General features: G+C 41.4%; 13 protein-coding genes and 1 non-coding gene across 14 annotated transcripts; 7 read left to right on the top strand and 7 right to left on the bottom strand.

The window, feature by feature from the left end:
- Window positions 1-986: 986 nt before the first annotated feature.
- Window positions 987-3074, bottom strand: FAA4 (long-chain fatty acid-CoA ligase FAA4; the record flags this gene model as incomplete). Its single annotated transcript, XM_018367360.1, has 1 exon — window positions 987-3074. The coding sequence occupies one exon, from the start codon at window positions 3072-3074 to the stop codon at window positions 987-989; it is 2088 nt and encodes a 695-aa protein (XP_018220294.1).
- Window positions 3075-4035: 961 nt separating this feature from the next.
- Window positions 4036-4350, top strand: COA6 (Coa6p; the record flags this gene model as incomplete). Its single annotated transcript, XM_018367359.1, has 1 exon — window positions 4036-4350. One exon carries the CDS (start codon window positions 4036-4038, stop codon window positions 4348-4350), a length of 315 nt encoding a protein of 104 aa, XP_018220293.1.
- Window positions 4351-4587: 237 nt separating this feature from the next.
- DI49_4329 (uncharacterized protein) lies at window positions 4588-5649 on the bottom strand (the record flags this gene model as incomplete). The annotated part of the gene is made up of 1 exon (XM_018367358.1): window positions 4588-5649. The coding sequence occupies one exon, from the start codon at window positions 5647-5649 to the stop codon at window positions 4588-4590; it is 1062 nt and encodes a 353-aa protein (XP_018220292.1).
- Window positions 5650-6596: 947 nt separating this feature from the next.
- Window positions 6597-7931, top strand: ZRC1 (Zn(2+) transporter ZRC1; the record flags this gene model as incomplete). Its single annotated transcript, XM_018367357.1, has 1 exon — window positions 6597-7931. The coding sequence occupies one exon, from the start codon at window positions 6597-6599 to the stop codon at window positions 7929-7931; it is 1335 nt and encodes a 444-aa protein (XP_018220291.1).
- Window positions 7932-9109: 1178 nt separating this feature from the next.
- On the top strand, window positions 9110-9550 carry RPL20A (60S ribosomal protein eL20; the record flags this gene model as incomplete). The annotated part of the gene is made up of 1 exon (XM_018367356.1): window positions 9110-9550. One exon carries the CDS (start codon window positions 9110-9112, stop codon window positions 9548-9550), a length of 441 nt encoding a protein of 146 aa, XP_018220290.1.
- Window positions 9551-9859: 309 nt separating this feature from the next.
- Window positions 9860-10795, bottom strand: YHM2 (Yhm2p; the record flags this gene model as incomplete). Its single annotated transcript, XM_018367355.1, has 1 exon — window positions 9860-10795. One exon carries the CDS (start codon window positions 10793-10795, stop codon window positions 9860-9862), a length of 936 nt encoding a protein of 311 aa, XP_018220289.1.
- A 734-nt stretch (window positions 10796-11529) lies between these two features.
- Window positions 11530-12852, top strand: CUS1 (U2 snRNP complex subunit CUS1; the record flags this gene model as incomplete). Its single annotated transcript, XM_018367354.1, has 1 exon — window positions 11530-12852. One exon carries the CDS (start codon window positions 11530-11532, stop codon window positions 12850-12852), a length of 1323 nt encoding a protein of 440 aa, XP_018220288.1.
- Window positions 12853-13113: 261 nt separating this feature from the next.
- Window positions 13114-14523, top strand: RNT1 (ribonuclease III; the record flags this gene model as incomplete). Its single annotated transcript, XM_018367353.1, has 1 exon — window positions 13114-14523. The coding sequence occupies one exon, from the start codon at window positions 13114-13116 to the stop codon at window positions 14521-14523; it is 1410 nt and encodes a 469-aa protein (XP_018220287.1).
- Window positions 14524-15544: 1021 nt separating this feature from the next.
- Window positions 15545-15616, top strand: DI49_4323. Its single transcript has one exon. It is a non-coding gene; the product is annotated as a tRNA-Arg (tRNA).
- A 188-nt stretch (window positions 15617-15804) lies between these two features.
- Window positions 15805-17181, bottom strand: DFG5 (putative mannan endo-1,6-alpha-mannosidase; the record flags this gene model as incomplete). Its single annotated transcript, XM_018367352.1, has 1 exon — window positions 15805-17181. The coding sequence occupies one exon, from the start codon at window positions 17179-17181 to the stop codon at window positions 15805-15807; it is 1377 nt and encodes a 458-aa protein (XP_018220286.1).
- Window positions 17182-17640: 459 nt separating this feature from the next.
- Window positions 17641-19815, bottom strand: BCH1 (exomer complex subunit; the record flags this gene model as incomplete). Its single annotated transcript, XM_018367351.1, has 1 exon — window positions 17641-19815. The coding sequence occupies one exon, from the start codon at window positions 19813-19815 to the stop codon at window positions 17641-17643; it is 2175 nt and encodes a 724-aa protein (XP_018220285.1).
- Window positions 19816-20111: 296 nt separating this feature from the next.
- TAF9 (chromatin modification protein) lies at window positions 20112-20585 on the bottom strand (the record flags this gene model as incomplete). The annotated part of the gene is made up of 1 exon (XM_018367350.1): window positions 20112-20585. The coding sequence occupies one exon, from the start codon at window positions 20583-20585 to the stop codon at window positions 20112-20114; it is 474 nt and encodes a 157-aa protein (XP_018220284.1).
- A 255-nt stretch (window positions 20586-20840) lies between these two features.
- Window positions 20841-22067, top strand: RNA1 (GTPase-activating protein RNA1; the record flags this gene model as incomplete). The annotated part of the gene is made up of 1 exon (XM_018367349.1): window positions 20841-22067. One exon carries the CDS (start codon window positions 20841-20843, stop codon window positions 22065-22067), a length of 1227 nt encoding a protein of 408 aa, XP_018220283.1.
- Window positions 22068-22260: 193 nt separating this feature from the next.
- RNH1 (RNA-DNA hybrid ribonuclease) lies at window positions 22261-23310 on the bottom strand (the record flags this gene model as incomplete). The annotated part of the gene is made up of 1 exon (XM_018367348.1): window positions 22261-23310. The coding sequence occupies one exon, from the start codon at window positions 23308-23310 to the stop codon at window positions 22261-22263; it is 1050 nt and encodes a 349-aa protein (XP_018220282.1).
- Between the last annotated feature and the right edge of the window lie 247 nt (window positions 23311-23557).

Raw genomic sequence — 23557 nt, 5'->3', positions numbered from 1 at the left:
AATGTGTCTGACTATTAACATGTTTATATTTTGCAATAGCCAAATAGAATACCTCGATGGCATGATAGACGGAATAAATGATCTCGAGTCGGGGAATATATTTACTTAGGTCGGGATGCGAGAGGAAGGATAAAAATTTTATGGAGATTTTAAGAGATAAGATAAGAATAGGGTCTTTTTTCCGCTTGGCTGTATAGCATGATTGAGTTTTTCAGTCGTGTCTATGTTCAAGTTTATGATATGCTGCGGTTGATTTTGTTGATTTCACACGTTTCACTACCATACAGTGTGTCGACAGGAACTCCGCATTAAGGTTTATTATAGGAAAAATCTTGATTCTCCTTTTCTTATTTTTCATTGTCTTTTGTGAGGTTTTTATTTTTTTTTTTTTATTATCCTCCTCCTTTCTAAGTATATCTTCTACTTGGGTTTTTATTTGTGCTTTTTATTCATGTTGTGGAGGTGTTTTGGGTTTTTGTATGATTGGACATGGGTAAGGCTTCATTATTTCAAACTTGGTGAACAATATGTGCTGCATTGTTGGTTGTAATGTGTGATGTTTGTTCAGGTGGGGGAGTGGAGGAGGAAAGAAAATAGGAAAGAATTGGTGGTGAGAAGTTGGAATGAAACAAAAAAAAATTGGGTCTCGTTATGTGAATGTGTTTTATTATTAGAAGGTGGAGGCGTTCGATGGTTTACAGAAGTCATAGAAATAAAAATCCCGTCTAATCGCTCATCTATTAAAAATTGATAGTAGAATGCAGTTTCATATCCGGGAGAAATTTACTATATATACTTATGCGCTTGTAGTTTTCTTTTTATTTTTATTTTTTTGTCTTATTGAAATGAAAATCTTGTATGTATGTAATGTAATTTATTAATTATTAATTAACTGTATCTATGTAAAAAAACCTCGTATCATGTACGTGATTTTGGTATTTGCAAATTCATGCGTAAAAGGAATGGTGTGGATGGGAAGAAAAAATTTAACCGCATTCTGCGAAAACTCTTTCAACATCAGGCAAGACGGCGGCTAAGATATCTCTTCTCCTTAATTTCTGAGCGGATGTAACAAGCCCATTTTCAGGAGTCCATTCTTCTTYGTAGAAAACAATACCACACAACAATTCAATACCGTTCAAACCTTGAGATGTGGCTGTTGTTATCATATCTCTCCAAACAGCATCTTGTAGTTTCCTTGTGTGGATATAACACTCAACGTCTTCACCAGAATGCATTACACCCAACTCAATGGCCAGATTGGATAAAGGTCCCAAGTTGGGTACCACAATACCGATTGGTTTAACTTTTGTTTCATCAGCATAAACACAGACGTTTTGCACATAAGGGTTTGATCTGTAAATGGATTCTAATTTTTCCAATGCAATGTACTCACCGTTTAGGGTTTTTACCAGATTCTTTTTTCTGTCAATAAGTTTAACTTGTCCCCTGGAAGTCCACTCAGCGACGTCACCAGTACGGAACCAACCGTCCTCAGTCAAAGCGAGGGCGGTTTCTTCAGGGTTATTGTAGTATTCAGATAAGACGGGTGCACCCTTTAGTAGTAATTCCCCTTGGTTATTTTTTGCGAAGTAACCCAACTCTTCAACGTCTACTAATTTAGCTGTCATGGTACCAACAATATCACCGGCGACACCGAATTCGAAGAAATGGTCAGGTTCTACCACACAAGCGTTGGCCACACATTCTGTTAACCCGTAACCAATCAGCATGGGACACAGGACATTGGACAGAAATTTTTGAGCATCTATGCTGATCGCGGACCCACCATTCATGATATACCTCAGTTGCCCACCAGTGGCCTGTTTGATTCTTTTAAAGATCAAACGACTTATAAACCCACTGCATGGCACGTTTTTTTCCTTGAGGGCATAAGCGGTCCAAAAGAGCTTTTGGGACAAGCTAGGCAACTCGCCGATCTTGGCCAAGATACCCTTTCTGATTGTTTCCCATACGGCGGCGACACCCACCATTAAGGTGGGCTTGAACTCGACCAAGTCACCTTCACAATTGCGTGTAGAAGTGGAGGTCAACGTCTTGATGCTGGCGTACCCTAGAAGACTGTTCCAGTAGAAGGATTCGAATTCAAAAGTCAATTCGAAAATATGAGCCAGGGGCAGGAATGCAATGACACGGTCTGAAGAGTTGATCCATCCGTAGACACTGTGGCCCACACCACCGATACCGGCAACAATGTTGCGATGGGTCAATACCACACCCTTTGGCGTACCGGTGGAACCGGAAGTGTACATGACACAGGCCATGTCCTCCGGCTTGGGGAAGTGGAGTTCGATCTCGTCTTTGGCCCTCTTACCGAGTTCGACGATTTCGTCGAAACTGTAGATTTTGATGTCTGGTCTAACTTCCTTGATCTTATCAACGGCGGCCTTGCCGGCCTTGTACAGCTTACCGCTCTGTCTCTTGTCACTAGGATCGATGGCTTCGCTGTGAATGACGAATTTGATGTCCTTTGCGGATTGCAAGGGCACTGCCAGCTTGGCTAGCAGTTGGTTGTCGGTGAAGATGGCCGAGGACTCGGTCTCGACCATGGAATGAATCAGACCGCTCTCACCCAACGTGTCATACGCGGTGACGACGGGGATGCCCTGGGACAGGCACCCCAAGAATGTTTTCATCCATTTGTGGGAAGTGGAGGCAAAGATGTGGAGCTTGTCTCCACCATTGGGCTTGACACCTATTTTCAACAGCCCACGACCGACGTCGTGCATCATGCACGTCATCTCCTCGTAGGTCATGTGGTGGTATGGAGACAATTCGTAGTACAACCACGTCTTCTCCATGGGCTTATCCTTGCCGTTGACCCTTTTAACAATGGTCTTCTTGGTCTCATGGATTTCGACGGTTTCTCTCCAAGCCATACCGTTCTTCTTGCCACCCCTGGTAAAACACTCGAGGGCGAATTCGTACATCGTGGAGGCGGAGGAGCCCAACGGTCTAACTATGGGCTGTTTTCTGACACGGATGTTTCTTCTGGGAGCGGTTTCATGCTCGTTAGCGGCTTTGCCGACTTCGACGGAGAATTGTTCGGTCATTGAGTGCGTGCTTAGCTTGCAGGTTCTAGTGGATAAGGGAATAGAGGAGGGCAAAATGTGTGCTGGGATCCTGGCGATGCGCTCTTATGTATTGTATTCTTGCTTTTACGGGACGCAGAGATGGCTGCAGGCAAAAGGGAAAATGAATGATCTGTAGTGCGTATTGTTGAGCCTTATCTAAAAACAGAAAGAGAAGAACAGTTTTTGTTGGGGGGGGCAGGGAAGCGGCGGCGAGTTGTTGATTAGGTTACGTGAGACAATCAAAGGATAGAACAAGAACAAACACAAGAACAAGACACAACCAACAGGCCATTCTCTCCCCAGGCACTCGACGCTTCTGAATGGCAAGCACATCTCGCCACTGCTTATATAAGTTTGCGCGGCCGAGCAACGAGAATGGACCTGGGCGGTTCAGACTCTTTTTTTTTTTATTTTTTTTAATTTTTTTTTTTCGTCTTATTTCGTCTACTTTGCGATGATTTTTGTTGGGTAAAGGCCTACGCGCAGCCAAAAGCCGAGCGGCGGCCAGTTTTAGACGCCCATGGCCAGCAATCAACAACCCGCCAAGTCTTGTTGGCGGGTCTTTGCGGCGGGTCCTGCAGTGCCTGTTTGGTGCTGTCTGATCCTGCTTCAACACAAAGGGCGATGCGATCGAAGCATCGTGTTGTATTGTGTTGTGTACCGCCAGGTCCCTGAAGACGCTAGTTTTGATGGCATATCGGCGCCCGCCGTGCAGCTACCGGTGGCCCCGGGCTAAATCCAACAAAACGGGCTTGACGGCGCGGTGGGCAGAGACAGGTGAGCAAAGAACGAGAACGAGAACGAGAATGAGAATGAGATAGGAGGGTGGTGCTGTGCTAGCAGGGTTTTCTGTTTGGTACATGGGACACGCACTGCACTGCACTGCACTGCACCACACTCACACTCACACTCACACTCACACGTAAAGTATCAACTCGCGATGGGCTTGTTTTCATTCGACAGCGGCAAGAAGGATTCTCAACCCCCTAACACCCGGTCGCAGCGGAAGCTGTGCTGGGAGTCCAGGGACGTGTTCTTCCAGTGTCTGGACAGAGCCAATGTTCTGGACGCCACCGACCCCAAGAACGGCAAGATCATAGGTGCCCAGTGTCCGGCGGAGAACAAGAAGTTTGAGGAGAACTGCGCTCACAGTTGGATCAAGTACTTCAAGGAGAAGCGGATCACCGACTTTCGGAGGGAGGAGGCCATCAAGAAGATCGAGCAGGAAGCCCAGCAGAGGGAGCACAAGCAATGAGCTGGTTCTGCGCACACAAACACATATATGTATATATTCCTGTATAACGTAAGAAGAGAGTAAGTGAAAATAAAAAAAGAAAGGATAGCCATGTAAATATTTGCACACCAGTTCAAGTTTTTTCTTGTGTTCTGTGATTTCCGGGACGCAACAAGAAAAATAAAAAAAATAATATCACATTCTCTAGTAATACACAACTAAATATATAAAAAAAAACTAAAAAAAAAAACAAACAAACTAGGCAATAACCGTAACGGTTCTGTACTCGATCTGGGTGACCGTTGTGGTGCTGACGTTGGGCGCGCCCACCTCTCTCTTCTTCTTGGACGACGACGAGCCGCTGTCGAACACTTCAATGTTGGCCTTGGCGCCGTTCTTGGCCGTCACGACACAGAAGTTACCGCCGCCAGCCCCGGAGGAGCCGCCGCCAGAGCTCGACACCTCGTTGACGCCGTTGGAGCTCGGGTCAATCGAGCAGGGCAGCCCCTCGCACTGCGACTCGTCGTCGCACGTAATCTTGATTCCGAACGACGGCTTCACGTCCTTGAAGGGGCACGACGACTCCAGGTACACCGGGTTCCACCCGATCTTGACGAACGTGTTTTGGTTATCGTCCATATTGGCGCCCGCCACGTACGGAGCCCAGTTGCCCTGCGGGCTGGAAGAGCTCCCCCACTGGCACCCGTCCGCCACGCTCACGCCGGGCGCGTTTATGTAGTAGTGCGATGCGGTGGAGGCCCAGTAGTCCGTCCCGGGCACGGCCAGCGTCTGCTGTGAGCCGGACCCCACCAGCGTCGGGATCAGCATGGCTTCGTTGCCGGGCAGCACGGTCTGGCAAAACGCCACGTCTCCGCCGCCGGCGGTGTTCTTCGCCACCACGGTCCCCTTCCCGTCATAGCAGTAGTCGTTGCCGCTGTTGGGCTTTTGCAGGTTCCCGTTGGAATCGCAGTATAGTCCGCCGTTTTGGCACTTCGGGTAAGCGTATGTGGTGGCCGATGGGTCCCACTGTCCCATTAGTTGGCCCGGTTGGCACGCGTAGGGGCACCATGTCCCGTGCGAACACTCTTGGTCGGGACTCATGGCCCACCCGGCATTGCTGCCGCCTTTCTGCACTGCGACCATCCCATCGTAGTTTGGAAAATCGCATGTTCCGCCACGCTTGACGTGCTCATGATGATTTTCGTCTCCATTTTCCGTCATTTGGATGCCGGGCGATGGCGCCGCTGTCGCCGCCTTGAGCACGCCGGCATTCAAAATCGATAGCACCGAGTAAGGTGTCAGTAATTTGCAAAACATCATTGTCTCTTGCTATTATGTATGTGCTCTTGTGCAAAGTTGGTGGATAAGAGTTTGCAGAAAAGGGGATAGCATCAAAGAGGAGAAAACAGCAATCAAGGTCTATCTTTATAGGTGAAGGAAACACGAAACGGGCCCAAAAGAAACACCACGCCCGCTCTTCCACTCCACTCACACATTACGCAAGTAGTATGATATGGTAAGAGAAGAGGATGAAAAAGAAAAGAAAATGGAAGAAGAAAAAAAGAAAACAGCAGTGTGTGCTAGCAGACCATTAACAAGCAATCCCGCTAGACAAAAGAAACGGGCGGGGATCTCTACCCATCTCATCAAAAGAAACTTGTCTGAGTCAAACACTTACAGATCCGGGCAGATCCGGGCAGACAGATTCTGCTTCCCGCAAGAACAGGTTCTGGACTTTTGACGACGCGCCCTTTTTGTCAGCGACGGTTCAGCCAGACCAAAGACAAAGACCTGTTTTGAACGGCGCTCAGCCTACATAACGTAGCGTATCCTTCTCTTAGATTGCGGGGTCCTATGGAAGCCACTGCTGCAGATCCTGAACACGCCAGTTGGCATTGAATGGATGGACACGGTCCCGCTTTTGCCCTGCTCAACCTTAAAGAAACTCAAAACTCTATTGCATTGTTCCTGGCATGAGCCCATACACCTTAAGGCAACCGCACTCTTAAAAAAAACCCGTGCTCGTTTTGGAAAATCAGCAGCACCCCTCTCTTTCTCTTTCTTTTTGATGATGGCCTTGAAGGTGAAGAAAGTGCAGAAATAGTTGCTGCACTGTTTGAAACTTTTCGCTGCCAAAACCATCCATCGGTGCCCAGAGAGTAACTTCATAAAAAAGCTCACCAACTAACGCTTAGATTCTCCAAAAAGCTTGGCACAGATTTTTGTACACTCACAACCGACAAGCGTATCAGGATACTAGTAGAGTCATGATTTCCGGTAAAGAGTTGAGAATTATTTCTCTTTTGACCTTAGACACGATCTTTTTCCTGTTGGAACTGATCATTGGTTATATGTCGCATTCGCTGGCTTTGATTGCGGATTCGTTCCACATGCTGAATGATATTATCTCTCTTTTAGTCGCGCTTTGGGCAGTGGATGTGGCCAAAAACAGGGGTCCCGATGCTAAGTACACTTACGGCTGGAAAAGAGCTGAAATTTTGGGTGCCTTAATCAACGCTGTTTTCCTTATTGCCTTGTGTTTTTCCATTATGATCGAAGCTTTACAAAGATTGATTGAACCTCAAGAAATCCAGAACCCAAAGTTGGTTCTGTACGTTGGTGTAGCAGGGTTGATTTCCAACATTGCGGGTTTGTTTCTGTTCCACGACCATGGCAGTGACAGTTTGCACTCGCATTCTCATGGCTCCATCGAAGGCGGAAATAACGATCTCGACATAGAGTCGAATGCCACTCATTCCCATTCCCACGCGTCTCTTCCAAACGATAACTTTTCTGCCGACGAAGACGCTATTTCAAGTCCTGGTCCATCAGAGGACATCAGAGAAGTCCTTCCCCAATCAGTAGTAAACAGATTATCCAACGAAAACCAACCTTTATTGAACCATGATGACCACGGTCACAATAGCGGACCAAAGAAAAACAAACAACGTTCGCTAAATATGCACGGTGTCTTTTTACATGTCTTGGGTGACGCTTTGGGTAACATCGGTGTCATTACAGCAGCTTTGTTCATTTGGAAAACAGAATATTCTTGGAGGTTTTATTCGGATCCGATTGTCTCTTTGCTTATCACCATTATCATTTTCTCTTCAGCTCTGCCCCTATCACGTAGAGCTTCAAGAATTTTACTACAAGCCACTCCATCTACAATTTCTGCCGATCAAATTCAAAGAGAGATTTTGGCGGTACCTGGTGTAGTTGCCGTCCATGATTTCCACATCTGGAATTTGACCGAGTCCATATACATTGCATCCATTCATGTTCAAATCGACTGCACACCTGATAAATTCATTAGCTCCGCCAAATTGATAAGAAAAATCTTCCATCAACATGGTATCCATTCTGCCACAGTTCAACCAGAATTCGTTTCCGGAGAAGTCAACGAGGATATCCGTAGAAGATTTTCCATCATAGCCGGCGGTACAGAACCTTCCCCATCATCATCTCAAGAAGCCTTCGAGAATAACGGAAACTCTGAACGCGATAAGAAGCGTTCCCCTACTGCCTACGGTGCCACCACAGCATCATCTAACTGTATTGTCGACGATGCTGTAAACTGTAATACTTCTAATTGCCTTTAATAAGGATACATAATAATTGAAGGCTCCGGAACATGTGTATTGTGAAAGTCCTGCGGAAAACACAAACTATATACTATTTACATTATTTATTCTTAAACATATGGGAAAAAATAGTCTTTTCATAGCAAGAGTTGCACCAAGCAATACTTTTTTTATTATCTTCTGGCAATGGTTCCGACCGAGTTGTACATAAGTACATCAGAGTGAGGTCTGATATTTTGATTATATGAGACTGAAAACCCAAACACTTCTATGTTCCAACACCAAGAAAGGCCCTTTTTGATTTTTTCTAATGCATTCTTTTTTTTCTAGCGCATTTTGCATTTTCGGCCTGCGCTTCATTAGACAAGCTAGGCCCAACCCAGCAAGGTATCACGGGCTGAGAACGCCCCCACCCAGTGGGGGCTTCCTTCCAGACTTTGGCACACCTTACCAAGTCCACTGGGACCACTCACATTACTTACCTGGCAGGCCCGGGCGCCTGTTTGCTCCCCTGTGCACCCAAATCACACCGTGGCAAGGTATCGCCAAATTTCAATTTAAAGATTGAGGTTTAAGAATTTCAACACTTTTAAAAATCACTATTAAGTTCTTCAAGTCTTTTAAGGAAAAACAGTGCGGAAAAAGTGAGTAAATACATACTGAACTATGCCACAAAGATGGAAGAGTAATCTAAGAGATACCGGGGACATATAATCATCAACTTTAGAGATAATCATGAAAAATACTAGCAACTTTTCGATGGATGAGCTCAGCTATGGTCACGGACGGGCCTTCAATACTGAATTCGAACAAATGGTATCCCAGGAACATCATTACCAACTATATGCCCAGGAAATTGACAGGGCAAGTGCACGAAAAGCTTAAAGGATGACCTATTTTTTTAAAAACAGAATGATTGCAAAATAAAATATATCCTTTTCATTATATTTTGGCTTGAAAAGTCGAAGATTATGAAGCTGCGTTTTGCCCTAAAGTGAACAATATTGATGAATACACGATTTTCCGAGTGAAGGATACTCTTCCATAGAAAGCATCTGTTGAAAAAGCAGAAAACATGAACTTCTTTACTAACATCCTACTTATGATTTTTTTTATTAGTGGCTCACTTTAAAGAATACCAAGTTATTGGCCGTCGTTTGCCAACTGAATCTGTTCCAGAACCAAAGTTGTTCAGAATGAGAATCTTTGCTTCAAACGAAGTTATTGCCAAGTCTCGTTACTGGTATTTCTTGCAAAGATTGCACAAAGTTAAGAAGGCTTCTGGTGAAATTGTTACCATTAACCAAATTAACGAAGCTCACCCAACTAAGGTTAAGAACTTCGGTGTCTGGGTCAGATACGACTCCAGATCTGGTACTCACAACATGTACAAGGAAATTAGAGACGTTTCTAGAGTTGCTGCTGTTGAAACTTTATACCAAGACATGGCTGCCAGACACAGAACTAGATTTAGATCTATCCACATCTTGAAGGTTGCTGAAATTGAAAAGACTGCCGACGTTAAGAGACAATACGTCAAGCAATTTTTGACCAAGGACTTGAAATTCCCATTGCCACACAGAGTCCAAAAATCTTCCAAGACCTTCTCCTACAAGAGACCTTCCACTTTCTACTGAACTGTGCATATTTAAATTTTAAGATATAAAATAGTTTTTTTCTAATACTTTTAATAGTTTATTTTTATGTATTATCAATTCTGTAGAATTTAATAATTTCTAACATTTCATGAAGGGCAAGAAGAAGAGTTAGTAGCGTTGATAAAAATCTATAAAATATACTCGTAAAAGAAAGAAATAGCAAAACTGAAGTGTAATGAAAATGGGCATGAAGCAATGAGGAATCACTTAGAAACTGGCATAGAATTCGAAATGACTCATTAAAGTAATTAAATAAAAAAAAGAAATAATGTAAAAATACAACACGCACTAATGCTTAGCAACTGGGGTTTCACCTGTCATTCTAGCGACAAATTCCTTTGCCATATCACCGAACCCGACCATGAAAACTGTTTGCCAGATACCTAAACCGATTCTTGGAGTAACACCACGGTATAGACCCTTCAAACCGTTGGACTGATAAATGTATTTGAATGTTTTCCCAACAGTCAAGTTCTTTGGTCTGTTCGGATCTTCCTTCTTAGATTGCATCTCGACTCTGATGACTTCAATTGGTTGATTCCAAGCACTTAAACCACCACCTACGGCACTGGCACTGATCTTTTCCAATGCGCTCAACTTGTCATCCTTACCGGTCTTCCCGGTCGCTTTCCTGATACCGTCTTCCACTAATCTGGATAAACCGAAACGGGACCCCCAATTGGTCATTTGTCTGATGGCAACAGCATTGACACCTTTATTGATACCTCTGATACCTTCCTTTTGGTAAATAGTCTTGAACACACTCCAAGAAGATTGTGGGACACCACCCGCAGTGGCGGATTTGTGTCTTGTAATTTCCACAGTCTTCATACAAGTACAGAACCCCATGGTCAAATAAGCTTGAGTGACACCACCTGTGACACCACCCATTATACCCGATGCAAAGTTGCTTAGCCCCAAACTCTTAAAGCGGTATTCAGCCTCTGCCGAAACGAACAATAGCACAGCACCTTTAGTGGAACCTTCAATCCATGCCCATGGAATCAAACCCTGGTAGTAACCCAGGATACCACCTCTTGACCAAACATGCTTGACCGACTCCAAAAACGTCAAGTTTCTGTTCGCAGCCATGGTGGTCTTGACAACCTCTAAAGGTTGGCCCAATGTAGTGACCTCTGACAGGTTCAAACACGCACCTAGCAGGATATTAGAAAACGAGACTGGCTTCTTCTCTATTACGTTCGCTGTAGTAGTAGATGACATAGTGATGGTGACGTTGTGGTTGTGATTACTCTTGTCTTCAATTTGTATAATTCGCTTATATAACGGACTGAATCAATGCTGATTTTATTCAATGAATGTAAAATATATATCGTAAACGGGTTGAAACGATAACGTCAAAATAGGCAATTTCTGACTTTTTCAAAATTCAAATGTAAGGTATCGCTAAAGGACTGACTGAACTGTACCTGAAAATTTCGTAAAATTTCTCGAACTATATATTTATAGAATGCTACTATACATGCAAGATCAGTGCAAGAGGGTAGTGCTTTTTTTTTTTTCCTTCCGCGATATCTTATACTAAATTTTACACAATGGCAATGGAGGAAAGTAATGCGTGAGTGCAGAGCATGGCTCATGTTGTTGCCCTGTACAGGTAGCCAATCATCGTTTTTTTGCATGATCTTTATCAGTCGCGATTTCTACCTTTTGGGTGAAAAAGTCATGATCTTCGCGTTTTTGCAGCGGAATTTGCCGGTAGGCCTTGCCTAGGGCTAAATTGGAAAAAAGATAGGGGTCAAGTAAAATGAACGGGCAGGGTACCGGTGGAAAATACAGTGATGTTAGGTTTGTTTGTTGCCGTACAGCCAGCCCTAATTTGTAATAGAAAGTTGAAAATATTAACGTTGACAGGAATGGAGATTACTTAGTGATAAGGTCAAAAAGAACCTTCATCTACAAATTAGGCGCAGCGGCATATACGAGCAAGTGGCGAAATGGCCAGGACCAAATCTAGGAAACGTTCCGGAACAAAGCAAAGTAAAAATGTGTCTGTGGTAAATAGTAAAGCTGATATCGCCGCCATGATTGAAGCAAGAAGGCTCAAGCAAAACAAGGGGAGCGTTGAGTTGGCTACCAAGAAGAGAGCAATAAATGGACTGGTGGATGAGAAGCTAGAAGAACAGTTTAAGGATGTCCTGCGACGGTTTCAAGTACAGGCGCATGAAGCTGTGCCGAAAGAAACTAGAAATCAGAACGATCAAGTAGTTACTACAGTAAAGGCGGGACACGTCATGGAGGCAAATCCTGATGCCAAACGTGAGTTGGAAAATGTATTTCAAGATGATGGTGAAGAGCATTTTTCGACGAGAAAGCGTAGGAAAATGGAAAAACCGTCCCTATCAGAATTGAAAAGCCAGGTACCGTTTCCGCAAAATATAGAGTGGTACGACTGTGACGCAAGCTACCCTGCCTTACTGGCTTCCATTAAATGCACCAAAAATGTGATCCCTGTACCCAACCACTGGCAATCCAAGAAAGAATACCTTTCTGGCCGTTCTTTACTGGGTAAAATGCCTTTTGAATTGCCCGATATTATCAAGAAGACAAATATAGAGCAGATGAGATCAACGCTCCCGCAAAGTGGACCGGATGCTCAAGACGAAAAGTCATTGAAAGAAGCGTCAAGAGCTCGAGTCCAGCCAAAAATGGGCACTCTAGACTTGGATTACAAGAAATTGCATGATGTGTTTTTCAAAACGGGAGCGAACTGGAAACCTGATCACTTGCTACCTTTCGGTGATGTTTATTACGAAAACAGGAATCTTTTTGAGGAGGCGAAATGGAGAAGAATGGTTAATCGCAAGAGGCCAGGGAGAATCAGTCAAGAACTTCGCGAGATTATGAACCTGCCCGAAGGGCAGTTACCACCATGGTGTATGAAAATGAAAGATGTTGGATTGCCTACAGGGTACCCTAATTTGAAAATCGCAGGCTTGAATTGGGACATAACGAATTTGAAAGGAGATGTATATGGGAAAATTATTCCCCATGGTCAGTCAAGGGCCAAAAATCAAACCAAGAAATATTTCGGTGCTTTAATTTCGTTTGAAACTCCTGAATTTGAAACCACAAAGGGTGATGAAGAGGTAGATAGAGTGGAAAAAAAATTACAAGATGGAGATGTTAAAGATGAAGCAGAGAATAAATTGAAATACGTTCAGAAAGACATATCTGAAGGGATAACCTTAGAGGAAGAAGAAGAAGTTGAAAACGGGGAGGAGCCATTAGAAAAGCAATTATATACTATATTGAAATAGACATTAAATACTGCATACGTACTTTATTATTCCACTATTGCATATGGGTTTTTTTTTTCCGCTGCCATTCCTGATAAAAGAGATTATTTTCTTTTTTCAATTTCTTAATGCGGCCCTAAACATATGGAAATTTTTCAAGAGCTCATCGCAAAATTTATCTAAACAGCATATTAATCTTAAGCAAAACAAAACAATTCAATTTGTGTGAGACGAGTAGATGCACATATAGAGTAAAGGATATCAGCACCAGCTTTATCAATAATGAGCGAAAAGGTGAAAGGTAAAAAGAAAACCCAAATAGAGAATAAGTTGAAAAAGGGTGCTAGTTCACAACAACGGAAGGAAACCTGTATGAAAAATGGTTTGGAAGATCGACCCAGGACAGCCGATTACGATTACCTTGAAGTGATTCAACTGGAGCATGCCGTGACCAAACTGGTGGAGTCCTATAACAAAATAATTGAACTTTCGCCAAATCTAGTAACTTATAATGAAGCCGTAGACAATCAAGATAAAGTGCCAGTTCAAATACTTCCCTCTCTGTCACGTTACCAACTCAAATTAGCCGCTGAATTGAAAACACTGCATGATCTTAAAAAAGACCCTATCCTCAGAGAGATCAGTGACTATGAAAATGTATTCGATATTGAACAGAAGCAACCTATCTTGCAAGAAATCAATAAATTTGACATGGAAAAGTTAGAACAAATCAAAAAAGAGAGAAAAGACAAAATCGATATAAATGTATACGAAAGTTTGAATGGAAAGGAAGAGGAAGAGGAGGAGGACGAAGGAGAAGATAGTTATGACCCAACAAAGACAGGAGATACCACTAAAACAACAAAATGGCCTCCCAAATTACCAGAGATTCAAGATTTAGCAATCAGGGCAAGAGTGTTCATTCATAAATCTACCATAAAAGATAAAGTATACCTGTCTGGATCAGAAATGATCAATGCACATAACGAAAGACTAGAATTCTTGGGTGATTCAATTTTGAATTCTGTTATGACACTAATTATTTATAATAAGTTTCCGGATTACAGCGAAGGTCAGTTATCAACATTGAGGATGAATTTGGTTAGCAACGAGCAGATCAAGCAATGGGCGATAATGTATAAGTTTCATGAGAAACTCAAAACAAATTTTGATCTAAAGGATGAGAATTCCAACTTCCAAAACGGTAAACTAAAACTATATGCAGATGTGTTTGAAGCCTATATTGGTGGCCTGATGGAAGATGATCCAAGGAACAATTTGCCTAAAATAAGAAAATGGTTAAGAAGACTGGCCAAACCGGTCATCGAGGAGGCCACTCATAGTCAAGTTGCCTTGGAAAAAACGGACAAACTTGACATGAATGCCAAAAGACAGCTTTACTCTTTGATTGGTTATGCGTCATTACGTCTACATTATGTTACTGTCAAAAAGCCAACTGCAATTGACCCGAATTCCATAGTAGAATGTAGAGTTGGCGACGGTACCGTTCTAGGAACTGGTGTGGGAAGAAACATCAAAATTGCGGGTATCAGGGCCGCAGAAAGTGCTCTTCGTGACAAGAAAGTATTAGATTTCTATGCCAAGCAAAGAGCCGCAATTCCTAGAAGTGAATCTGTGCTGAAGGATCCCTCAAATAAGAATAAGAAAAGAAAATTTTCAGACACGAATTGAAAAGACTCTTAAACCTATATAGAAGCATAATTCAAATTTAATTTTTCTCCTCCATCCATCTTTTTTATCGCGCATCTGCACTTCATAATTTCGTTTATACAAGCTATAAAATATGCACTATTTTAATCTGTACGAGGTCATAAAATTGCTTCCTTCAATACCCAATAGAATCCCCGTTCTCGATATTGGATGCCCATAAAAATAAAAAAGGGAACCGACGCTCACTGTTGGAATAAGTGATCTCGAATATACATTCGTTCTTATATAATACAAAACTGAAACGAAGATTAATAGTGTTAGCATATTATTGCTATATGTACATTCTTTCGTATTGATGCAAACAACCAAATCTTGTAACTGGTGAAATTGCAGTATAAGATCTTTTATTTGATAAATAAAGAGTTAATGAATATTCGTTGTTATAATATCACGTATATGAAATACACTTGATATTTTCCTCATGAATTTTGGGATCCACAAGTGGGAATAGACAATTTTGCATAATATTATGAATGCTATAATCTATATACGTAACATTAGAACAATGGAATCCCAAATGCCATCATCTAGTTTTTACAGGTCTATACTGTTGATTATTAGTAAGTTTAGTAAGTTTAGTAATAATTAAGAATAATAATATTAAGCCTATTACTATTTATAAACAATGCTTCATCATGATACAAATAACCAAATCTGGTAATTAGTGAAGATAAGATTAAAGATCTGTTAATTGATCAGAAATTAAGATATAAGTGGACGAGTTATACATGATACCTTATTGTCCATATTCTGAATTATGTCTGAAACATTAGGTTTCATATAACCAATCAGCGTGTGTTTTATATATCTCTCTTATATAGTAATAAGAGAGAGCTGTTTATTCTTGATCATTACAACTTACTAAACTAACTAATTATCAACAAATATACTACTAATAACCAACAGGCACAATAGTCCTTTACGAAAACTATAGATTAACATTCATGATCTTTTCATTCAAGCATCTTAAAATATAATACAAGCTTGCGTGGCGTAATGGCAACGCGTCTGACTTCTAATCAGAAGATTATGGGTTCGACCCCCATCGTGAGCTTTTTTATTATTTTCATTGAAAATGAACGAAGACTATATTGCTACATTTATATTAGTAAAGCACTATAACGAATGTTAAATAAAAGAATTTATGTAAAACATGAACATGTAGAGTTGAAAGAAAAATAATAAAGCCCAAATATTAGAATACAGTAATTTTTTTCGTCAGTGTGGTTTGTTTGACATGCATCAAAACAACATCCAGACGGCACCACCAATTAGAACGCTTAATATGACTGCTGTGATAATAGCAGCACCTGCACGATCACCCTTTGTGATGTTCAGATTATTTTGAAGCACACTGGTTGTAGACGAATTCATACCAGCATTTGCATCACCTTTAGATGTACCACCATTATCTTCCTTGTATGGGGCTGGTCTGTCATGAATTAAAAGATTTTGAATAACTTCTAATGCGTTCATTTGTTCACCTAGACCATAGTAACCATCGTTTGTTTGCTTTTCCCAATCTAAGCCACATGTATGGCCATCTCTACCACCATCACATGATTTGGCAGCGGCTTCAGCGCTTGTCTTTATTAATGCATCAATAGTGTCACTAGTGAAAGGAGCCATAACACTTGTAAGGCCAAGCATACGAGAAAAGATACTCTTAAATGTTCTTTGATCTGTGTTACAAGTGCCATAGTCTTGACAAGCACTTTCGTACATAATACCATCTTTGAAGAAATATGACGCCGCACCATTCAGAATCTGTTGTAAACTGGTCTTCCATTCACTTGTTCCGTTAGTAGCATTATACATATACGCCATACCACCAAGAACAATACCGTGGTTATAGGTCCATTCAATTTTAGTAATATCAGTACAATTGGTGTCAATTTCTGCACCGTCAAACACGTTAGCAGTGTCATTAAGAACCACATATCCGACATCCACTAGCCAATCAAAAACCTGTTCAGCAACATCCAAATATGTGGTATTACCAGTATACCTTCCCAGCCTTGCAGCAATTTGAAACAAACAGGCATTCGAAACAGTATTCTTGTAATTATACCCACTATTCCAAGTGAAGATTTGCCATCTTAGACCACCACCGCAATGTTCAGAATCCCATCTGGAATACATGGTATTGAAAACGGCTTGTACCATTGCCAGCCAACCTGGGGCACCGTTATCAGGGTCTGTAAAATTTCTCTCCACAGCGCCCATAACTGTAATACCCCAAATACCTTGATCATCGTTACCTTCAACCATTGTTTGATTAGCTGGGATATAATCGTAATCAGCACCAGTTTGTGCGAGTAACGCGTTATATAATAGTTCTTGGTATGTGTCATTTTTACAAAGAAACCAATTTTCAACCATACCACCAAACGCTTCACCTGCATGCCACCAATAGTAGGGAGATTGGAACATCCCCACTGCACCACCATATCTAGTACCTTCGTAGTAATCCAGCATACCATCTTGTATTAAAGCCGTGGCATCACAAATCGATGTTGCGTCAGTGGTGTCCAAATCCAAAGCGCTTGTTGCTCTGAAAAGGGACAGGAGCGTAAGGCATAACGGTAGGACCGTCTTCATACTAGCTTTGACGATCATATTATCGTTCTTAATATAGTCTCGTTCTTATTAGTTTGGCTTATACCTGAAGCTAAAAATTAAGTGACAGAACGTTCAGGAAGAGGTTAAGGACGTGAAACAAAGTCTCTTTACTTAATAAGGTGCTTCTAGATTAACAATCTTCTGAACTTTAGCCTTTCCTGAGTTTACATTCTATTTTTGGGTTAAGCCTTTGTTTCGCCCTAAGTAGATTATATTTTTTTTTTTTCGGGCGTGGCTCAGATCGTCAAAAAGGAAATAAGGTACAACGGGGAAACCTTCGCGATATTTGAACCAGAAATGAACCACTTGAGAACAAAAGGATCCCTCCCATAATATAATATATATATATATCAGACAATGATAAAATATCGTACATAAAATACTAAGCGTTCTTTCTTGTTAATCGTTCTGTTTGTTTTTTTTATATTAGTTTTTTTTTACGTCTTATTTCTTCCATTAATTATCGAATGTGTCATTTGTAAAATTTTTTAAAAACTTTAGAATGTTATCGTCAACTAGTTGAGCCACAGGCTCAGAAAATCTAGAGGCAATTTCATTATGCACTTTAGTGATACCCATGTCTTGAACTGCGACGCTCAAAGCATCTATTAGAATTATTGAAAACTCAATGTACCAACGGTGATTCCAACAACAAATCTTGACTACTAGATCGATAATTGACCTGTCCAAGTCATTAATACTTGACAATATTTGAGAAGAGGTCAATTCGGAATTTACCAAAACTGAATCCCTTCTAATACGCTTATGTTCATTAATGTAAAACTCCAGTAGATTCTTTGCGCAGACTGGAGAAAATCTTTGAGACAATCCAACTTGGAAAGCCTTTGCGGCTTCTGGAAGATGTCCCAGTCTTTTGGCACAAAGCCCGAATAACTCCCATTCGACAGTTAGTTTATGGTACTTACTGTTTTGAGCATCAAAATACAACTGCTCGGATTGCCAATCGGTATAAGTTTTCAAATCTTCATATAGGAGCATGAAAAGGTTATCCAACCACCTTTCACATAACCTCTTGGACCTCATCTTAGAAGCTTCATTACCATGAACATCTACTTCGTCGATAGAAGAAGCTGAACCTTGGTATTCATCCTCCATGACAAAGATCTTTGATCTATATTTTAAGAGTTGTTCCCATCCGGTTATTTGAACAATTTCTGTTAGTAGTTTATACGCTAGTTGGAAAGTAGATTTTAAACTGGATGCAGAAAGATTGATTAAGTTTGGATCTGCGGATTTTTGTTCCAATTGGACGTCCATGGGATTCAATGACGAAATTTCTTCAACCGATGCGTCCAACGGTAATGGTAGATGGAGATTTTCATCTGAGGTGATAGGGGCAATTCTTCTAAGAACATATTTTTCTTTGACCTGTGACATGGGGCAAGCATTAAGTGACAAGAGGGCATTTGCCATATCGTTTAATTTAATATATGCCTCTGTCAATAAAAACCATGTTTTGAATTCGTTTGGTGCACAGTTCACAGCCTCTATAGCGACTTCTTTAGCTAGTTTATAGTCTCTCTTGACGTTTAATAGAAACTCGCTTTGAATGCTTAGTAATTCAGACTTGAAAATCAACTGGATGTGACTTGTCTTTGAGTCATCAACTAAGAATGACGATGGGGAATTCAATTGTTCATTGATCAGATCAATTGCGTCTATTTCTAAATCGCATGCAAAATAAACGCGAATTAAAATTATAACTGCCTCAGGATGGATTTCTATTAGCTCCTCGAGCATTTTACGACAAGCGTCCAAACTCTTGGTTAATCTAACTATTTCTACTAACGTTTCAACCAAATAATTATTGGTTAAAGAGGGATTCAAAACATAAGTGGGCGCGTCCAAATTAACACCTTTCTCATAAACCAAGGGGAACAGTTTAATGAAGTTTGTGGCGACATCCTCTAGTTCACCGGAGGTTAGTGGGTTGAATATCAAGGTTTCGACTAAATTTTGGGATTCTCCATCTACTCGGTTATCTTTCATCAGCATAATATCACGTACAATACCGCTCATAAAAGTTTCCGCCCAGATCATGTTTACGTTCAAGTCCTGTGAATTGGAGGCGGATGAAGTCTCTGTCACGGAGGGAAGCTGCGATTGTTCGCCGTCGCTACTTATGATATAGGTTTGCACGGTCCCTGGAATGTGGACTATGATATTAACATCATACTTTCTAAACGCATTCCAAGAACTGATGGAAATTTTCGAAACATGGAAATGCTTCTTCTTACCAAACCAAATCTGAGGCGTGTCCAAGAAAAGATCAGTTATTTTCTTAGCAAAGATCGTAATGGAAGTAGGATCAGAAGTGTCAATCCCCATGGAGTAGAAGAAAGTACCGATCTGACCTTTTAGTTTATCATGAGAATGCAATTCGGTAACTATAGTCGTGGGATCTTGGCCATTGATGTTAGGGCCTGCTCCATTATCGGTGGCTGAGACGGAGGGTGCCATGGTGCTCGAGGACGAAGGTAGTGATTTGACCAAAGTGATCAAATCAGGGGGACCTAGGTCCTGAAATTGGCCCACCCTGGACCTCCTCTGGTGCAGGGCATAACCTACCACGTCTTCTTTTACTTCCGGAATAGAAGTCTGCGAAAGCATGATTGAACGCTTCAAGTTTTTTTTCTTTCTCTGTCTTTCGTTCTAATGATCAACACAATGAAATGCGAGCTCTTGAGTAGATGAATTGAGGTATTTGGAGGCTTGTTCGGCCCTTTCTCAAATCTTATTATCCTGTAGATCTCATTTATCGCCATATAGGAAACGGACAAGAAAAAAGACACCAAATAGAGCACAATCACCATGCACGACTCGTACATTATTTTAATTGTATTTCTATTATACTATACATTATACGTTATATGCCCTCTGGAGGCCCGTGGACTACTAAGGTGCGCTTATGCAGACTTCGGGTCCTCGATGTCCCACTCCTTCGCTGTGAGACAGTACTTCTCTGGAGGCAGCCTGACACCCCATGTGCCCATGACCTGCGGTAGGGCTTTCTTGTTCCTCTCGGCTGCCAACTGCAGCATGAGCTCCTTGGGTGCTGTGGGCTTGAACTGGTACTGGGTCCTGGCAGCAATGGCCAGCCGTATGTCCTCCACGCCTAGGCTGCTACCAGCAGAATTGCCGCTGCCGGCGTAATCATTGTAGACCAGGGCGTCCTTGAGCACGCCCTGTGTGTACCTATGTGCAAAGTCCATCAGTTGCAGCGGCACCTGGTCTTCATATTGATGGATCGACTGCGATGCTAGCAGTAAATGCAGAAGACGCACGTCTCTAGGGGTGTCTTCCTGTGCTGGGCCCGCGCCAGTTTCAGATACCGAGCCTGCCGAGTTCTTGTTCATAACAGTCTTACCTCCACTATTCATAACAGCCTCTGATGTGCTACGGATACCTCTACTTCTCTTTGTTGTGGTGTTGTGAGCTAGTGGGAAAGCTGGTAGTGTTTTACAGCTCTTACTTTTGTTCCTGAAAGTTAATGTCACGTAGCACGATGTAGAACGATTAGTCGAAAATTTTTATCACAAGGCCCTTGATGATGAAAGGCGGGGATATACGAAGAATATGTGGATCCAGGACTCTTGCTAGCTCTGGTAGAGAGTGTTTTCAAGCGTGTTTTTGTGATGGCTACTTTACATTTTGTTCCTCAACATGAGGAAGATCAGGTTTACTCCATTTCCGGGAAGGCCCTTAAGTTAACTACCAATGACGATATCAAGCCGTACTTACAAGAACTGGTTGGTTTGAAGACGTGTACAAAGTTGGACTTTTCAGGCAATACCATTGGTACCGAGGCTTCTGAGGCCTTGGCCAAATGTATCTCTGATAACACTCAGGTTAGGAACTCTTTGGTTGAAGTGAATTTTGCCGATTTGTACACCTCGAGATTGGTTGATGAAGTCGTGGACTCGCTAAAGTTTTTATTACCTGTCCTATTGAAATGTCCTAAACTGGAGATTGTTAACCTCTCCGATAATGCCTTTGGATTAAGAACCATTGAGTCTCTAGAGAACTACATTGTAAATGCCGTGAACATCAAGCATTTGATCTTGAGTAACAACGGTATGGGCCCTTTTGCTGGTGAAAGAATCGGTAAGGCTCTTTTCCATTTGGCTCAAAATAAGAAAGCTGCTTCCAAACCTTTCTTGGAAACGTTTATCTGTGGTAGAAATAGATTAGAAAATGGTTCTGCAGTATACTTGGCCCTAGGGTTGAAAAGTCACGCTGATGGTTTGAAAGTCGTCAAGCTATACCAAAACGGTATCAGACCTAAGGGTGTGGCCACTTTAATTCACTACGGGCTACAACACTTACAGGGCCTGGAAATCCTGGATTTACAAGATAACACTTTCACTAAGCATGCTTCTTTGATATTAGCTAAGGCTTTGCCTACTTGGAAGGATAGTTTGTACGAGCTGAATTTGAACGACTGTCTCTTAAAGACTGCTGGTTCAGATGAAGTCTTCAAAGTTTTCACTCAAGTTAAATTCTCTAATTTGCATGTTTTGAAATTCGAATACAATGAAATGGTTCAAAGCACCCTTGAAACATCCTTTTTACCTGCCATGGAAAAGGGGAACTTGCCTGAATTGGAAAAACTTGAAATCAATGGTAACAGATTAGAAGAAGATTCTGATGCTTTAGATCTTTTACAAGGTAAATTCGATGATTTGGAGATTGACGATTTAGAAGAACTTGACAGTGAAGATGAGGAGGAAGAGGAAGATGAGGAAGATGAAGACGAGGATGAAAAACTTGAAGAAGTCGAAACGGAAAGATTAGAAAAGGAATTGCTCGAGGCACAAGTGGATGACCTTGCTGGACGTTTGGCTAAAACTGAAATCAAATAAAACACAAAAAAACAAAAAAAGAATAAAAGCAGTTAGTACAACTAACCAGATTTCAGGCACATAGCACAGATACACGTTTATAGACAGTAATTGTGCAAACTAATAAATTAATATATGTATATGTATGTATTAAGTATACACATATGCTAAAGCCGTAACATAGTCCAATCAAAAAAATAGAAAAGATTTGGCGTTACCTTCTGGACGCTCCATTCTTAGCCAGAAAATCTGCCATCTCGTTACCTGGTTCACCGGCGTGTCCTTTGACCCATTCAATCTGGAATTTGCCATCATTTTTGAAGGAGTTCTTATTCAATTCATAATATTTCTTAACTTTAACAAATCTCTCCACTAAAGGAATGACTAGATCTGAATTAGGCAACTCTTTCAATTTTCTATCATTGTAAGTCATGTACCTATCGTTTAACAGTTTGGCCACGTATTCTGAATCGGTCTTAATTTGGTAGTTTATTTTATCTTCTTTAGTAGTTAGGTTGTGCCATATTTTCTTCAAGGCTTCAGAAACAGCCTCAATTTCAGCTCTATTATTAGTTTGAGCTCCCGACATTAAGGGTTCAGAAATGTTGTCCTCAGGCGCTCCCTCAAAGTATGCACCATAGCCTGCCCTTGATGATGAGGTACCATTACCGAGACTTGAACCATCGCAATAAACGTTCATGGATTTATCATATCTGACAGAGTTGGAATGCTTATAGTTGGATTCAAAAGTGTCCTTAGAAATATTCATTAGTTTGTAGTCATGTACGCTAATTCCATTGATAAAGTTTTCTGCAGCAGATTGATCCTCAAATTTCTTAAATGTTATACCTCTTTTACGCTTGACATAGTTTTGACAGTCATTCCAGTTATTGAAAATCTTACTCTCGACTTCTGGATTGATACTTTTTACTGAGTAAAAGGCAGATTTGTTGACGGAGTATGATGCTGATGCTGGAGATGGTGTTAGCGAGGAATAGAAAGATGATGGCGCATTTAACCCGTGAGAGGGCTTTCGTCTACTATGAGGTTTGCTAATATTAGAGTTTGCGAAACGGTCGGAACTCCTGTAATCCGATGCATTATTCGATTGGCCGACAAAGGATTTGGCTTCACCATAGTTGTCAAACTTTTTGTAAATGGCACCGCCGTACCCATTCACTTGGCTCTTGCATTCATCCCACGAATTGAAGATCCCAGTTTCTCTACCTTTTCGAACAGCATAAAACCCGCCTTGTCTTGCCATTATCAGCGATTGATAGTTTTTTTTACAAATAAAAAATGATATCCTGCGAATGGTAAACAGCGTGGGCAATTATATTATCATAAATTTATCGTGGTTCTGTATGACTATTTCAGCCAGTCTTCTACAAGCCCAACACTGCTATCGTTTTTGGATTATTTTTCCCCATGTAAAAAATCAAAAAAAATATGTCATTATAGGTAAGTGCCATCAAAACAAAAGCAATCCTTCTAAACAGATATCGCAGCCT

Source organism: Saccharomyces eubayanus, chromosome XIII (assembly GCF_001298625.1).
Source record: "Saccharomyces eubayanus strain FM1318 chromosome XIII, whole genome shotgun sequence".
In the NCBI taxonomy this organism is placed as follows: domain Eukaryota; kingdom Fungi; phylum Ascomycota; class Saccharomycetes; order Saccharomycetales; family Saccharomycetaceae; genus Saccharomyces; species Saccharomyces eubayanus.
The sequence above is the reverse complement of the archived record's forward strand: the minus strand, read 5'-3'. Positions and strand labels throughout refer to the sequence as shown.